This window comes from Dermacentor albipictus, chromosome 1 (genome assembly GCF_038994185.2).
Source record: "Dermacentor albipictus isolate Rhodes 1998 colony chromosome 1, USDA_Dalb.pri_finalv2, whole genome shotgun sequence".
NCBI classification, from domain to species: Eukaryota; Metazoa; Arthropoda; class Arachnida; order Ixodida; family Ixodidae; genus Dermacentor; species Dermacentor albipictus.
In genome coordinates this window covers 450,687,666-450,706,086 of record NC_091821.1, presented here as the reverse complement: position 1 = coordinate 450,706,086, position 18,421 = coordinate 450,687,666, and the positions used below count along the sequence as shown (strand labels likewise).

General features: G+C 45.6%; 1 protein-coding gene across 1 annotated transcript in view; it reads right to left on the bottom strand.

The window, feature by feature from the left end:
• LOC139046740 (sodium-dependent noradrenaline transporter-like) overlaps positions 1–18,421 on the bottom strand; it is a 125,428-nt gene that overhangs the window by 36,107 nt on the left and 70,900 nt on the right. The window contains exons 8-9 of the mRNA XM_070532350.1: positions 3,895–4,019; positions 1,167–1,288 (exon numbers count right to left, since the gene is read on the bottom strand). Coding sequence (XP_070388451.1) covers positions 1,167–1,288; positions 3,895–4,019 — 247 coding nt within the window. The remainder of the gene's footprint in view (positions 1–1,166; positions 1,289–3,894; positions 4,020–18,421) is intronic.

Below are 18,421 nucleotides of genomic sequence, written 5' to 3'. Positions count from 1 at the left end.
CGCAGATTTCAGTTGTGCCAACTCCTAATGTAAATTAGGCCCATTACGAAGTTGAAGTTGGTGCAACCCCAAATTTCATTGGGCCACCCCCTAGACTCAAACTTAAGATGACCCACCCTATAAAGTTAAGCTGAGCCTTGTGTAAATTTCAAGTTGGGCCGCCCCCAACTATAAATTGGCCCACCCCGAAATTTCAAATTGGCCCAGAGGCAAATGACGGTTGGCCCACGTTGAAAGTTGAAGAAGTTGGCCCACCCCCAAATTTAATGTGGCCCATGTCCAAACTTCAATTTGGTCCATCCCCAAAATTTAGGTGTACACACCCCACATTTCGAGCTGGTCCACCCACAAATTTCAAGTTGGCCCACATCCAAATTTCATTTTGCCCACCTCAACTATGAGCTTTCTCATGCATCTTCTAAGGGGCCCTTTGCTCCTCTATGAGCAATCTCTTTTATGCGATAGCAACTACACAGACACCCCAGACGCATTTCGGCCTTCGCGGCGGGCGTCCCCGCCACCGGCAGGTGCCGTATGAGTGATGATAGGGATCTAAACAAAAAACGCTTGATTCTGCAACATATGAATGGAAACGTGTGAGAGGGAGCGTCGAACGCGGCCCGGATCAAAGAAGGAGACACGCACAGACAGTGCTGTCCCTGTGTTTCTGTTTCCTTCTAATTCCTTGTTGAGTCACACTTACGCATTCTTACATTGTTAATTCAGTTAGTAAGCGAATGTTTGCAGGTTTATACGGTCAATAAAGCTACTATCCTTACTTCGTGCAGCCATCTACTGATTTGCTGTCGCCATCGGTGCTTCGCCTTTCGGGCGGAAAAGCGAATATTTTATAATTTTCTTGTTTAAAATGTTCATTATAGCCTAAAAACTTCGAGTCGTCTACATTTAGACTATCACAACGACAAAATTTCTTAACCTTACAAATAACCCACTTTTCGGCAGATGCAAAGTATGAAACTTCTTGCGTGGCAGGGTAGGGGAGGTTGTCAAAGAATGCTTACGCATTAATTTATACACTGGAGCCCTACCGTATATTAGGCGCACGTTTATTTAGAGTATGTTCAAGCCGTTTTGCGAAGGGTAAAAAAGGCTTATGATGATAATCACTACTTGCTGTGTCGAAAGCATCTTTTCGTAGAACTCACCTGTGGTCCGAGAGCGCTCGTAGCAACCAGAACGTAGAAAGCCAGTGCCCAAAACCGCGTGTATGGTAGCGTTTCTATGGTCTCGGGGAACGTCACGAACACGTACTCCAGTCCTCGTGTGGCTATTTGTGAGAAAGGTTGTTGAGATTTAGTGGGCGCGTTCTCTCTCAAAATATTCTTGTAAGCCTTTAGGTATGAGGCGGCATGAAGCACTTACGTATACTGTATTGCTCTGGCACATCTGTATCGGTTATTCTTACTGCTTGATGTACAGGATGTCCCAACTATTATGCGCCAAGATTTCAAAACCTTCTAATGCCGCGTAGGTGGACAGAACCAAGATAATGTTGTGTGCGGTTGCTTGGAGATACTCGGACTATTTTTTGCATTCTGCCTGATTACATAGTCTTAGTTATTCAATAATCTTCTGAACTATTATGTTTAGTATAAACATGTAAATGAGAAAATTGTATAGGAACGTGAAGAACATCAAATACATCTTTCTGTTGCTCAATATATGCTATATAAAAGTGCTTTTCCGAACGTGAAAGAAGCCGGAAAATTCACGCAAAGATGCCTCAAACGGCTAGTTGCGCGGCAGTTTTGCGTAACAACAAAATATTTTACCCTTACTTGAATTACTGAGCACTAAAATAAATAAAAATAAAGTTCAAGCAACATCAGAGCCTACTCTAGTAAAAAGAAAAGAACGCAAGTGTACTATGATGTGCGTAAGCCACGTATAAATAACAAAATGCAGCCGCAGAAGAAAGATATAGTCAAACCTGGGAGGTTGTAATGAGATTATTGTTACCAAATCTGTACTTAGGAAAACCACCGCCCCTATTTGTCAGTGGGTTGTGTTTGCAAATTGGTCACCACCCGAGTTTGGCTTTTTACGGGGTTCTGCATAAACCACTGGGTTATGGGCAAAACTCGAAAATTACCCACATTTTCAACTAGTAAGTCTCGGTTAAGAGCGCTGGCTCGGAAAAATAATTGCTGATCATCGTCACTTAAAGTTCCAGTCGAAGTTTTTTTCGAAGTCCAAGGCCAATGAGTCTGCCTTCGCGTCGAGATCTTATTTGAAAGCCGCCAGTATCACTGTAAGTGGTGACTTTTTTGTCGACATTCAAATTTCGCTATATGAACGGAATGTAAAAAAAAACAGTGGTCAAAAGTTTACGTTTCAATAAAACGAACTGTCCATATTTTAAAAATTTCACATCTCCGTTGTTTCATTTGACAGATTATGTGAAAGTGACGTGAACAGCAATCCACTTCTGCAAGGAACTTGGCAAAATTGTTATAGCTTCATCTAACTAAAGGCTGAGATTAACTGCACCGAGCTAAAGGCTGAGATTAACTGCACCGAGGAGCTCTTTCGGTTTTCAACAAATTGTTTATTCTGTACTGAAGCATTCGCTAAATTCTCAATGAGTGAGAAGCACCGTCTACTCTAGCTGACGTACTCAACAAAGATATCCTTGCTCTAACGAAAACTTGAGTGTCTCTGCAAATGTATATTCCGACGGTATTCCAGTGACATCGAGCTTTCAGCGTTTTGGAGGCACTTATTGACTTAAATAAAAAAAATTTCTCCTACACTTCGGGACAGACAACATACCCTCATATCTCATTCCTTGTTCCACAAGCTTGGAAGACATCTATCTGCTCGCGCTTATGCGTAGTCCACCGCGACATTGTTTTCTGCGTGTGGTCCAGTGCACTCAGTGTCTTTACTTTATACTGAGCTAACTGACGTAATGGCTTAAATGACTTTTGAAGTTATCACGTACCCCCGTAATCCTTATCGGTGATGTTTACTATCTTCACGTTAAGTGGCTTGGCAGAAGTGACATAGCGCCATTCTTCACGTGAATACACCTGCTTTTCTAACTCATGTATATGCTTGAATTTACCTCTTACTATTCCACAGCCTACCTCATCGACTCCAGCGTGTTTCCGCTTGTTTTTACCAATACACAGGACGTAGTTATACAGAAAACCTTTTTTTTTCAGAGTACGAAGTGAGCACTGTGTCGGCAATCATATTTTTAAAGGAAGAATTCCTGGTGGAACCTCTCCGCTGAAATCAGTTGGGGAAGTTAGTAAGTAAGGAAGAGTAAGCTTCAATTTTTTTTTATGTAGCAACCTTGAGCGTTTTTATAAACCTTTGGGGTGTAGAACTATTAGTTTTGTGAATAATCAAATTAAATACGTTCAAAAGATATACTTTCGTTGAAGTCAAACTCATCGCAGTCATTCGAAACATCGGTTTAATGGAACCGTGCACTGCATTGCTTGAAGGGGGTTTTGCTGTCAACAATGCCGACTGCAGTAGCGCCACTTAAATGTAAACAGTGTGGTTGCTGACAAATACTGTGCCTTAAGGAAGTGGTACACAATAGCAGCTCTTTGTGGACAAGGAAAAACATATTTTGATCAAGAACGCTCTAAATGAAATTGTGTCTACGCATTTCACTGTGCGATTATTGAGCTAATTTGAGAAATTTTGAATACAATATTCTGTTTCGCACAATGTTAAAAAAATCACACGGCAACATAAAGTGCGGAAAACGCCGTGATGGGAGTGATGACCGAATTTATGTCAATGGAAACCCGAAAAAGGAAGCGTTCACTAAAAAATGAGAGCATACAACACAGGTTTGCTGCGACAGGTAGAACTACAGCTAATTTGGATAAATTATTCGCCAAAATGACGCACCCGAAGTGGCGATGTAAGCGATGTCTTCGTCAAGCACTTCGGCCAAGTGTCCATATTGGGCGAACACGAAGAAGGCCGCGAAGATGCCATAAACCATGTTGATCATGCATATCTTCACGGCAGTTCTGACAGAGACATGAAAAATCACAAAGCCACACGTGTTAAAAGGGAGCCTGCACTAGATCACAATTGGCGTGCACGCATATTGCTGCATTAGCAGGTATACTTGAACTAGATAGTGTATGATCATACTTGACAATACAGCGCTAAGTAATGCGAGGATATATTAAGGAGCACACACAGTGCTGATGGTGTACCTTCTACACTGACGTAGGCTTCTTTGGATCGCGTTATATCTCGATCAGTAATATTGTTTTGCCAACACCGCCTGCATGGATTAATATCTAAATAGAAGGGATTTAGCCGAGAAATAAATGTTCACATTTTCGGTTGGCTACAGTACACTGACGAAACCACGAAGCGGACAAAAACGCTAGGATCCCTGGCAACGGCCCCATTACGTATAGTGAGCAATGCCCACACTTCCATTCGATCCCTCGGAGCCTGACACTAGCTCGTGTTCTAGGGTTCTTGCGTGGGAGGTGTGGACATTAGTGGTGGTCTATGGTCCGATGCGCATTGAGTAGTTGGGACATGCGCGGAGTCGTACCGCTATGCTACAGAAATGCGTCAATCTCTGCATTTCAGCTTTGGTAAGGGTTGTGAAAGTGGCCACTAAGTCTGTAGGATGTGTGAGGATCGTTATTGATTCAAGTTTCCGCTAACTCGAGTAGGTAACTGAAATGTGCCGCGCTGCGTTTCACCTAAAACTGTCCAGTATAGAGGCAGGAGAGTGTTGCCGCCATGAAGCAGATATAAAGACAGTAGGCAGTAACATCGTGGCGTGACGAATTGTAGGCGAATAAAACAAACGCCAAAGTGCAGTCCCAATCACTGTGGTCAACGGAGACGTGCATGGAGATCATGTCTATGAGTGTGTGGTTGAGGCGTTCAGTAGGTCAGTTTGTCTGGGAATGGTAAGTCACGGCGAATTTGTGAGACCTAGAGCAAGAGCGGATAGGGTCTTCGACTACTTCTGAAGGAAAGCAAGGGCCCCGTTCAGTGATTAGGCGACGAGGAGCGCCATGGTGCGGGACCACTTCGTAAAGAAGGAAATCGGCGACATCAGTTCCATACATACTTGGAAGCGCTCGTGTAATGGCATAAAGCGTAGCATAGTCCGTCGCGACGGCGACCCACTTATTACCCGAGGATGACATTGGAAAAAGGCCAAGACGGTACAAGATGACCCGGATAAAAGGTTCACTTGCTGTGTCTATCGGGTGAAGGCACTGGGCGGGAGGCAGAGCAGGCTTACTGCGGCATTTACAGAGCTCGCAAGCGGGATGTAGCCTAGGCAAGGAGCGTCTGTGAACACGATCTTAAGTGCGAGAGACTTCCAAATGCTTAGCCTTAGGTGCATCGTGCAATTGAACGAGAACAGTATGGTGCGTAGATCCTGGGGAAAACAAGGAGCAGTTCGCTGGAGTAGGGTTGCACATTGCACCGGTATAAAGTGTCATCGAGTAGTAGGAAGAGGTGGAGGGAATGGTCGTGGTTGTCCGAGTCGAGGCGGTCGATAAGGGATCGCAAAGATTGGTTGTGACGCTGTTCGTCGGCGATTTTGAGGGAGTCGGTGAGTGAAAAAGTACAAGCATCGGCTTCAAGTTCTTTAGAACCCGGTGGATTGACCGGGCCACGGGAGAGGCAGTCGGCATCCTGATGGAGCCGCTCATATTTACAGCATTCAAAGAAGGTGTCCTATTGAAAACGTAAAGGCCCGCGACCAAGAAGGCCTGTTGGCAGGGGCGTAGCCAGGGGGGGGGGGAGGCTTACAGGGCTTCAGCCCCCTTCCCCTGCCCCCCAGAAATCTTTTCGTGCTGTCCATGCACCGCCCTCCAAAGCTACCCTCGGCGCCGGAAATCATTCTGGATTTTGTCTAGAATGTCTTTTTCATCTCGAAAAGACATTTCACCGCGAACATTGCGAACTCGGGCTGGATTTCGCGGCAACGCCCGTGCGCCTGGAGTCACATAACGCAAGGAGCGCCATCCGAGCACAAAGTTTCAAGGGCGTTTTGATGGCGAGTGGGCTCGTCGCGGCATATCGCGAAGGCCGCGGAATCTACGGGGCACATGCATGTCAATTCTGAAACTTCATGGGCATACAGTTCTCATAAACTTTTGATGTGAAAGGTGCATTGACATTTCCAAAGTTGGGCTTTAGATTTTCAATTGCCGAAATTTGTGGGTTTAATGATGTTATAAACATTTGACACCAAACGTTAATTGACTTGTCTAAAATCTTACATCGGAACATGCAACGAGACAAGCCAAATCAGACAAGTTGAGAAAGCACGCAGCGAGGTCCGATGAGACGAAAAATTATGGTGGTTCATTTGTGCCCTCATGCCACTTAAAAAAATCACTACATTTTTTTCACCTATGCCAAAGCATCCACGTCAGTACACTAAAGCCAGCCAAGGTAACAATGTTCCTATTTATTTTTTCCACTTTTACTTTTATTTGCGAGGATACATTGAACCTCTTCATTTTTTTTGTTCTTGCTACCCTACCCGCTGGCTGCCAGAGCAAGCCAGAGCAAGCCAGAGCGCATCCGTTTTTCTGGTGTTGCCCCGACCACCACGCGGCGCACTTCGGTGCGCGTTCGGCTTTCTCTGGTCGTGTCGATTTTCGCCTTCCAGAGTTTCGGACGCTTCCTGACTAGCAGACTAGAAAAAAAAAGCAATGGTCACTCGCCGCCATCACTGTGGGGACCCGACGGATCGCAACGCGTTCACTTGAGCACAACCTCTCCGGACAGTCTTGTCACGCCGGTGTAGGATACCGAGAAGTATGCGTATGGGCTGTCAGTGGGCCAAGCGTCTCACGTTTTCTTCGACATTAGGTGCCCAAAGTAGGCATTCGATTCTGGCCAACATACTTTCCCTTTGTTGAAAACCAGGAAGCGGGCCGAAGTAGAGAACGTCTTCTTTATTCGGAGCTTGCAAAAACACCTTAAAAAATGCTGGCGCGCGCTCGGCTCCACGCTCGTTTCTCACTTCGTCTTCTCTTCTTTTTCGGAGCATAATATTCAACAGCTCCCGGCCGAACAATTTGCGTATGCTTGTTTCTTTTCAAAACGGAGCTTGTCCAGCAGATTCTAGGTGGTACCGCATCTGTGCCGGCCTCCGCAACGTGTGGCCACTAGAAGTGCGTACTTTGCATGAGCGAAATTTGCCATCGGCAAAGCCGTGGGCACCATGAGGACTTTGCTATGCTCGTGGTGGTACCATTGCTGGCATGTGTCTTCCTGATGGGCGTAGGTGCCGCAGTGGTAGCCGTCGCAGCCACCATTGCTGACGTGCTGCTGGTGCATGCGTCAGGTGTTATGTGACTGGCCTGCCCTGGCCTCGGCCCAGGCAGCATTCCTAGCCTTCCAGGGTTAAATGTGGTGGCTGCTGGGGTGAAGGTAATTCCTTTTCAAGGCCTGGCGAGCTGTTGCGGGTGGCCATGGCTTGAGACTGTCGTGGAAGTGGCACTCGCTCTACCTGGACAGCGGGGGCCAGCGTGTGGTTGTTGCGTTTTAGCCTTTTCACCCCACTCCTGTGCCTCCCTGACAGTGAGGACCCAGATGGAGCCTTTGCTGTTGACGACGGGCGCTCGGCAAGCCCGCTCGAGTGTCGCAGGGCGGAAGACGATAACGTTGAATACGACGATGAGGACGACGATGACAAGGAGCTGTGCCCCGACGACTTCTCTACACGCGCCGGGTGGAGCACGCACGTGTCAGCAGTGTGGTCACCCCTACCAAAGGTGTCGATGCTCCCATGCCGCTGCTCCAAGTGCTTTTGCATAGCCTGTGGTTTTGTGACTTGGTTACATATTTCACACGCAACTAAATAGAAATCATCCCACGCTAGACAAAATACCAAAAGTCCCATATCCTCTTTTCTTAATTTCATGGCATCGCTTTCTCTTTTCGCTGTCCCTGCCTCTGTATCGGTTTCTTCGTTTTCTGGACTCTTGAAGCAGATAGTTTCGGCCCAAGAATTCCATGACTGTCCTTGAGTAGCCGACACACTATTGGTGGCCTCCAGTCTGGGAAGATCTTTCAATAGTTTGGTAGTAGAAGGGTATTTGTCTTCTACTAGTTGTAAGCGGTGTCGCAGAGTTGCAGCAAGGAGAAAGAGACTGCTGCAGGCACCAAAAGGAACCCTTGTGATGCGCAGTTTGTTAATACTGGAAGATCCTTCTTCAAGCCAGAAGTAACGAAACGCGTCTCGGTCTTGTTCAGCCAGCGATATTTGAAGATACGCTTTTTCGATATCGGCGGAAATTATAATCTTGACGCTGCGAAACTTCAGCCGTAAGTCGATGATGTTGGGATTCAAATTCGGTCCTGTCCACAAGATATCGTTGAGTGAAGGTGACTCCGAAGCATGAGAAGAGGCGTCGGATACCACCTGTACTTCAGTCGTAGTTCTGTCGCATCGCACTACTGCTCGGTGTGGCATATAGTACGTGATATGTTCACTCGTACTGTCCATTGGGACCTTCTCAGCGTAGTCTTTGTTATAGTAGCTCCTAATGGCAGTGTCATATTCCTTCTGAAACTCTGGTTCTCGATGTAGTGTTCTCTGCAAGGACTCTAGCCTCTTTAATGCGACATCCCGGTGGTTTTTAAGCTGGGAACAATTGCTGTGCCATGGCAGTTCAACATGATTGCGACCATTGTTTCTAACAGTTGTTTCCATGAAGTTCTCCAGGACGTGCTCGTCATCTTTCGAAAGTCTGTCTTCGTTAGTCAGTCCCAGATGTTCTACTTCCCAGGAAGACCTCAGTTGCTGGAAAAAGTTGGCTTCCGTTAGGCATATATTGAAGTTCTTTATGGTTTCCCGCTTGTAGAACTTAGGGGGACTTCTCGTATCTCCATGAAGTGTCCATCCTATGACAGTTTCGATGGCGGTCAAGGAGTCGTCCAGTCGATGAATTCTTCCGCTGACAAGCAGCCAGTAATAGTCGGCACCTATAAGGATGCTTATTCCAGGCTCAGGCGATACCTGAACTGCGTTGACGTCAGCCAAACGTAAGTTCTTGCTTTTCAACTTTGCAAGTACATTTGTATCTGTCAATGCTGACAAGTCATTGCATATTTCGGGAACTTCTATCGCCTCTACTTCAAGTGAGTTTAAGTCGTACTGGCTATGCAGCGTGACTCGTACTCTTCGATAATATTTCCGCGGTGCTGAAACGTTTCCAAATCCCGAGATTGTGAGCTGCTGTTCGGCTAACACAGTGGCTTTCAGCTTCCTAGATAATTCTTCCGTGATGAAGCTGCGTTGACTGCCACCATCAATCAACATTCTTACAAAGCATTTGCTTCCATTGCCCAGAGCCCAAACTTGGGCGGTCTGCAGAAGAACTGTGCAGTTTGGCGAATCTGTTGACGAGCTGGAAACAGTTGTCTGCGTTTCCGTATTCTTCTGCTTCCATTTCGGGTCGCACATTGTGGTGATATGTCACCCCTTGAATTTCGCACAGCTTAGTCTCTTGCAGTTTCGGCATTCCTTAGCTTTGTGAAATTGTCGAGTGCAGCGGAAACAGCATCCTAAATTTCGTAGTTTCTGCTTTTTCTCGTCTAATGTTAGTTCCGTTGGGCAGACATCCACCGAGTGATTTTGTCTCCGCATAATATACAACTCTCTGGAGTCAGTTTCACGGTTAGCATAGATGCAGAACCTTAGAAATGCTCATTAGATTGTCGTTTTGCTGATGAGGCTTGTTCTCTCTTGTCAGAAGTCATCATTATAGTCTGTTCCCGGCTTCTTACTTCAAGGCTCAAGAAGTCTAGAAGAACAGACATTTCGTTTAGACTTTCATTAGTAACGCCTCTATCTGTCGAAGACAAAATGCGCTGATTATAACGGAGCACCATTTCTTGCGGAATATTTTGTATTATAGCAGTTTTCAGAAGCACTCCATATTCTTTTTCTTCGACGCCAAGGTTATGCAGGGATCTCACGCGAGTCTGCACTTCTTCATGTAACCTTTGAAGCCCTTCGAAATCTTCGCAAGAACGAACTTTACGTGGGTTTAGAAGGCGACGCATGTGGTCGTTAACAATCAGTGACTTCTGACCGAATCTTTCTTTGAGAAGTTCTATAGCTGTGCTATAGCTCTCGTTAGTTGTCGACAGGCCGCTGATGACACCTTCCGCTTTACCCATCAAGTAGCTCCGAAGATATTTCAGTTTGTCTACGTCGGTAATATATCGGTTATGGTGAATAGTAGACTCAAATTGATCCCAAAATTCCGGCCATTTAATGGGGCCACCATGAAACTTCGGCACATCGAGCTTCGGTAGCTTAACATTGTGCGCGTGCTTGGCGAAAGTCATCGTGAGATTCGCGCGTAGTCGTTGTTTGCTGATCGGATAAAATGCGTTCAGCGCGGGATTGCGCGAGGACGATAGATTCTTGATACTGTCCGACGCTGAGAAGCTCATCCTCAAGGTTATCATCGGTAACCTGCTCTTCTACTTGATTATCAAGGTCCGTAAGCATAGTTTCCTTTATCTTCAATAGATTGAGATGGTCGGTCAGCTCACGATATGGCGTTGATTCCCTCTGCATAAGAGTTGTCATGTCGTTGATGATCCTGGTGACCGCCGCTCGAACGGTAGCACGCTTCCGTCGTAGTCTTTCCATGTCGTCACGTCGGGAATCGTAGGCCTCGTGATGACGTGGATCATTCTTCGATTCTGTCGCAGCGTCAGAAGAACTTCAGTTTGGCCTAGTTGGTATTTACTGCAAATCATATTGACCGCAAAAAAGACGGGGACAGAGGAAGAAAACACATAAACAGCACAGGCGGTATCTAGTTGGTATTTACTGCAAATCATATTGACCGCAAAAAAGATGGGGACAGAGGAAGAAAACACATAAACTGCACAGGCGGTACTAGTTGGTATTTACTGCAAATCATATTGACCGCAAAAAAGACGGGGACAGAGGAAGAAAACACATAAACAGCACAGGCGAGGCACAAACCGCCTGTGCTGTTTATGTGTTTTCTTCCTCTGTCCCCGTCTTTTTTGCAGTCAATATGATTTGTCGCAGCGTCGTCGCGTTGATCGCGTCGGTCGGTCGTCTTCTTCAGGTAGCTCGCTTCATTGTTAGGGGTCTTCAACTGTAGGTCTGATATCCTGGTCACGGCACCATATGTTGAAAACCAGGAAGCGGAGCCGAAGTAGAGAACGTCTTCTTTATTCGACGCTTGCAAAAACAACTAAAAAAATGCAGGCGCTCGCTCGGCTCCACGCTCGTTTCTCACTTCGTCTTCTTCTCTTCTTTTTCGGAGCATAATATTCAACACCCTTGCGTTTCTTCAATTTGGTGCCCCCGCCCCACAATACGAAAAAAAAAACATTTTTGCGGCGTTGCGCATTGTCGCATGGTGAACGTTTAATTTATCACTTGTTCTTTTGCGGAAGGTAATGGGCCAGGGGACGATTCAGTTGCCGGAGAGTTTTACTATACTATTGCGATAGCAATTATAAGGACACTCCAGGCGCATGCCTGGCGTCGCCCTCGTGTTTCGTACAAAGTTCAAGGCAGATAATATCGTGACCGCGCGCCGCATGGTGTATGTGCGAGGGAAAGCGTAAGGGGGGAGGGGGTTGGAATGGCTGAGCTGACGATGGTCGCTTAGTCTTGTGTGCGCACAGGAGAAAAGCGGGGAGAAAACGCGCCGCCTTCCGTGGCGCGGCATACATCGGGGGAAGTGGAAGGAGCGTGGGCGGGCCTTGGGATTCTGTGATCTGTGAATCTGTAATTGCGCAACATGTTTATTTGCCTTCTTTGACACATTATAACAGTGGCTTCTGAGATGCCTAGATTTATTGGCGACATACTTACATATCTTGTTGCGAGGATTTGTGCATACGTGCCGTGAGCTTTGTTTCCAGTGACATTTTTTGGCCTTTATTAAGCTGTATCTCTGCATTTGTATATTCCATTGTGTCTTCGAATTTCTGATGTACGAGGGCGAGTCAAATGAATGTGAGCCAACCCACCCCACGCAATAATGTTTCGGTTCATTAGCTGCGAGGCATGCACGTAGCACACAAGCATCTTCCATTTACAAAAGTGACATGCAGGTTTGAGGATAACTTTTCTTTAATGCTCTCATACACTGGGTTGGACATGGTTGCGTGACGTAATGGACGCTCCAGAAGCTGAGCAGCGTGGTGTTGTGAGGTTTTTGACAGCTGAAGGTGTTTCCTTAAAAGAAATTAGTTGCCGCAGGGCGGCCGTGTACGTTGAACATTGCATTTCATTTGGCACTGCGAATCGTTGGGGCAAACGGTTAAAGAAGGACGTGAAAGTTGCAAAGACGATCCAGGACCGGGACAAAGTCATCATGAAATCACGCCCGACACAACTGCAAAGCTTGATGAGTTAATTAGACGAGAACAGAGGATAAGCATCGATGAACTGGCAGAGCGTGCGAACATCAGCCACATTTCTTTTCACACCATAATTCATGAACATCTCGGTTATCGGCTCTTGGGCGCGCAATGAATGCCAAAGCTTTTGAACCACTGCCAGATGACGGAGAATTTCGGCACTGTTTTGACTCGTCTGATCTGGTATGACAATGAAGGTGACGACTTCTTGTCTGCAATTTTGATCGGGCAAGAACCATGGCGCCACTACTACGAGCCTGAAACACGACGGCAAAGCTTCCAATAGAAACATTCGAATTCACCACGCCCAAAGAAAGCCAAGGGTGTCATTTTCTACGGAAAGGTGTTGACCTTCTCTAGATGGTCAGGGGCCATTACTGATAGAATTTGCCAAATACTCAGAAAGTGTAAACTGTTTCTGATATTGTGAAAAGCCGGAGCGGTTGCATGTCGCAACGCAAACAAGAATAAACGACGTGGAAACTTTACGAAATGGCTCGTCTTGTTCCTCGACAATGCCAGCCCCCACGTCGCTGATGTGGTTAATACAAAAGTGGCAAAGTTCAATTGGGAAACGCTGCAACACCCGCAATACAGCTCAGACCTGTCGCCTTGCCACTTCCACATTTTTGGGCAACGAAAAAACAGCTCAAGAGAACCAGATTCGTCTCGGACGATGACGTGAAAGTCAGTTGCAGACGTTTTGAAGCAGCAACCCAAGGAGCTTCTTGAGACGGGAATTACGCGACTCGTTAGTCACTAGGACAAATGTCTAATTGTTCATGCAGACTGATTTTAAATAAAGTACCCTGTTTATCATATTTCGCATTGGCTCACTTTCATTTGACTGGCCCTCGTAAATTTTGCAGAACTCCTGCTTTTTTATAAGTGCTCTCTGGTGCGACTATAATTTTGGGTGAAATTACTCAAGATGCACGACCGGCGACACGTGATCCTGCGTAATATATTGGAGCAAATGACAGCATCATTGAAATATTTCATTGGCCTTGCATATGTACACGAATGTAAACAAGGATCTTGAATGACAAAGTTTCATTAATAAATTTGTCCACAACTTGTTCATTTCATGGCCTTTAGATTTTTCATATCAGCTACATGCGCTGCTTTTCTGGCTTCGAACTGATATAATTCGAAAGTTCATGTGATATTTATTTAGTTATTAAATAGACAGAAAATATGTAAGCACTGATATCAGTTATTCTGGGCGCAATGTTCGGCACATACGTGTATATTCTTTTATTAAAAATTTATATTATACTTGTTTGACAGTGCGTAGCATTCAAGAAATGGTTTGCAGCATCTTTGGCGATGCCAATGCAGTATGTATTTGACCCATGAACTCATGTATTTGATTCCTCGGCAAATTGTTTTAGATGAAGCTTTAGCTCGGGTGCAACTGTGACACCGCCTATTCAAATACATGTAAATCGCAGAAACGCTTTTCTGAGATAACCTCTGGATAGCATTGAATGAAATTTGTTGAATTTGAGAGATAAAGTTAAATTCCAATGTCTGTTGCAAAGGAAATTTATATTTAGGGCCTGAATTTTGTTTAAGGTATGTTGAAAAATTTGAAACTTCGAGAAAAGTAGAAGCACGACGTTTACAAATTAATAGTTCTCCATCGTTAACATATGTTGTGGTTATGTAAAAGGCATCTCTTAAAACAGTCAAAGCGGACAAATTTCGTACGTCAATTGTTATCTTACGTGAGTGGGTACGTTGTGTACAAGGGTTCTGCAAAAGCCGTATTTCCATAAAACTAATTTTTTAGAATCATGTATAACATAAGCATTTTGTCTGCTGCAGGTATACTATTAGATGCAATTCACAAAATTTTGATGTCATGTTTTGTTGTGCAGTTACAGAGTTTCGTTTTCAGAAAATTTGCTATTTATTTCAATTTGTAATAAAGAAGTGACAGCCGAAATGAAACATCGCAAAGCAACAATAACTAGATTGTAAGTTGTTCTTTAAAATGCAACAAATTTCGTCAAATTTGGTGCATTGGTTGCCGAGGAAATGAATTCTCTTTCTACATGTATTTAGATTCGCACACCCGAGCTAACGCGTCCTCTTAAGGAGGAGGCCGAGCTGCAACGTGAGCCCCTCCTGAACGAAATTTCTGGCTAGGCCACTGCCTGTTGGATCTTTGAGTGAGGAGAGCCATTATCAATCGTGGTGGTCTGTGACGACAAAAAAAGGGCTGACGAACAGGTAAGGGCGGAACTTAGCAATGGCCCAAACGAGAGCAAGGCACTCGCGTTCAGTTACTGAATAATGCCGCTCCGAGGCATAGAGAAGGAGGCTAGCGTCAGAAATTACGCGATTTCCATCTCGTCAATATTGTTACAAGGTAGCATCAATGCCGCGGCCACTTGCATCAGTGCGAACTTCCGTGTAGGCAGATGGATGAAAATGGCTCAAGATGGATGGATTTATGGGGCGAGCAATAAGCGAAGGCAAATCAGGTGTTAACGCAGTCACGGCGAAATAATTCAAAGGGCACAGCACAGCGGTTATGACAGGTTGAGCAATCACCTGCGGAGACCTGCGAGGCTTATGAGGTCGAGCCACGCACGCTTGCAGATAACTGTGACGACATCTTTGGGGAGTGCTATTTGTAGTGCCAGGAGAACGTCATAGAGGGGAGACACCACGTATTGACTGACCATCACGAAGGGATGGAAAAGAAGACATAGGAACGTAAATCCTAGCATCGGGCTGCAGCTGGACAAATTCAACGCACAGAAGTGGGGATTCGTCTGCAGAAGTGTCACCAGATTACTCAGGCAGCTCGAGGCAGAGAACACTGGTTGAGCAATAAATTAGTGTAGCGTGCACTGCCAAGATGTCTATTCCAAGAATCAGTTCGTGAGATCACTCAGCTAGCAGAATGACAAGAACAGATGTTGCACGACCAGCAAAAGTTACGCGGGCTGTACACATTCGCATTGCGGCTGCGGTGCTACCATTGGTTACTCGAACGGCAAGCAATTCGGCAGGTATTAGAACTTTTTCGAGATGACTACGAAGATCTGAGCACATTACTGACACTTGAACTCCGGTATCAATGACAGCTCTAACTGGAACACCGTGAACAAAAACTTCGATTGAGTTCGGTCTGGCATACAGGGTCTACAGTGGTTTTGCAGTCTTGGTCGTGCATGCAGCCTCGCATCCGGGAGCTGCACTGTTTAGTTTCCCCAGAAGCGGCCAGAATACGGTGCCGATGGGGACCGTCGAATTGGAGGAGAATGGGACTGGCGGAGTTGTGATGAGGGCGAACGGCTGGTGTTGTTTCTCCCTCTAGTAAGATCGCATTGTAGCGATGAGCGGCGGTCAGCGTAAGGCCGAGGTGAAGAGAGCGGGGGGCCTGCCTCCCGATGTTCGCCACTTCACTGATTTCCGGTAACATTTGTTTATATTCGACCTGGGTGCAAGAGTAGCAGCAATGACGGGAGCGGCAGGGTCGGAGCGGTGGCCAGCGGATGGCTGAATCTCCATATTTTCAATCTCATTGCGGATGACGGCTTGAATGAGCGACATGATTAATCCGTCGTGCACGAGTGCTTGGAGCCATGACCTCTTTCTAGCGGCAGATAGTTTGCGTCAAACTCGGTGATGCTAGCTGTTGCGTAGATCATCGCTAGGTGGTTCGTAGATGGTTGCAGAATGAGGTGGCAGAAATATTGGGAAGCCGGTTGAAGCGCTGTACGCACATCCGGGTACGTGAGGTGAGCTCTTTCTTGGCTCTTGGCTGCTAACTGGCGTTCAACAGGCTTTCCTAAAAGATCGCGCAGCTCCTCTTTGCATATGTCCCAAGTCGTAATGTCGCATTCGCGCACCTCAAACCACAGATTAGCGGTTCCACGCAAAAAAATATAACATTAGCCAGCATAACTGCGGCATCCCACTTGCTGTGCTTGCTCACGCGTTCGTACCATGCCGACCATTCTTGATCGTCAGCTTCGTCGGTGCCGGTGAAGGTTACACGGGTCCAGTGGGTAGGGGAATACAAGCAGGCACTGGTGCTGTGTGAGTGGACGAGGCAGCGTCGTTAGCCATAGCAGCAGAACAGCAGTCATCCGCTGCGGAAATCCAGATCTCGTTTGGGGCAAGCTTACCCCGTGCCTCCACCAAATATTACCAGGAAGAGTACTTGCAGGTAACTTATGTGCAGATGGCTGCAAATCACAGGGCAGAGCAATACCCCTGATTGATGTCATTGTCACTTCATCTTGCCCTTCTCCTCACTACGTCTTTCTGTAGGGGCACAAACTACTACGTACAATGCTGCCTAATTTTTAATTTTGTTTAACGTCGATGAACACACACGCTCATGTCACACTGGGATTCTCAGGCTGGCAGCGAAAGCCTCCTGTACATGACGCAGCAAGATGATGAACACGGACACAAAACTACGTATTGAAACAAAGTGCTCATGTAGTCACCTTCATTGTCCTGTCATAGAAACCTATACAGACGCGCTATGTAACAGACGATAGCAGAGTGAACGAGAAAATGAAATTTTTGCATCTCAAGAATCATCGCTTCAATGTCATGATGTTCATCATTTTTATGAGCTTGCTTCTGTGCACGGCAGGACGGAGGCCTCTACCCGTGATCTCCAATTACACCTGCTTCGCGCCAGCCGAAAACCTCTAACGCCTTCCAAGTTCCTAATTTGATCACGCCACCTAATCCACTATCATCCTCGATTGCACTTTCCTTTCATCGGGAGCCATGTTGTAACTCTAACGGACGGCCTGTTATCTGCCCTACAGTTTACATGACCTGCTCATTTCCACTGTTTTCCTTTATCTGAAGCGCAATACTAGCTAAACACGTTTTGTCTCTACAGTTCACCGTCTGAATATTCTCTCCTAACCTTTGGTTTACCATGTTTCCTTTTATCACTTGCTGCACATGAAGTCATTTCGAAGCTTTTTCATCAGAATCAGAATAAGAATCAGTTTATTCCTGACAAAATGGGGATAATTACAGCATATTTATATACAGAAGGAGGTCCCGTAGTTAGGAACTGCAATGGGGCCTCCTGTGCATGATGACTACAAATAATAATACAAACAACAATGGCAACATGTAACATTTACGAATAAAGGTATTAGGAGACAAGGCATAAATGAACAGAAAGGCAGCATACGAACGTATTATACAAAAAGAAGGCTTCAACTTTGTCAACAAAAGGTGACACTACAAAAACAGCGTAAGAAGAAAGAAAGTAAAAAAAAATATGCAGGAAAGTAATAGAGAGACAAAGCGAAAGTTAATAATAACACTCATGCATTACTGAAATGGGAAAGTCGGAGGAAGCTAAAAGAAAATGCCTAAGTGGTGTACGAAGTCTGTGAGCTTTGAACAATTTTAAAGGGAATGGTAATGTATTCCACAGAGATAAAGCTGAAAAGTGTAATGACTGCTTACCACAGTTGGTGCGAACTAAGGGTAAAATGAAGTTATTATTTTCTGCAAATCTAGTACTATTTATACCCGCCGTGGTTGCTCAGTGGCTGTGGTGTTATGCTGCTGAGCACGAGGTCCCGGGGTCGAATCCCGGCCACGGCGGCTGCATTTTGATGGGGGCGAAATGCGAAAACACCCGTGTACTTAGATTAAGGTGCACGTTAAAGATCCCCAGGTAGTCGAAATTCTCCGTATCCTCCACTACGGCGTGCCTCATAATCACAATGTGGTTTTGGCACGTAAAATCCAATAATTATTATTATTAGTAGTATTATTTATATTAGTAAGAGATGTCTTCGGTATGATGGTTGGAATATCATTGGAATATCATTGTTTTATGCCCCCAAAATAAATATGGCCATGTTATATTTAACAAGCTCAGTCGCATTCAAAATATTAGGTGTATTTCACATCCGAGCTGCGCTAATGCTACGGCCACCAAGTTTCTGCATCGCATATTAGTGCCGGCAGAATGCAGTGATTGTAATTT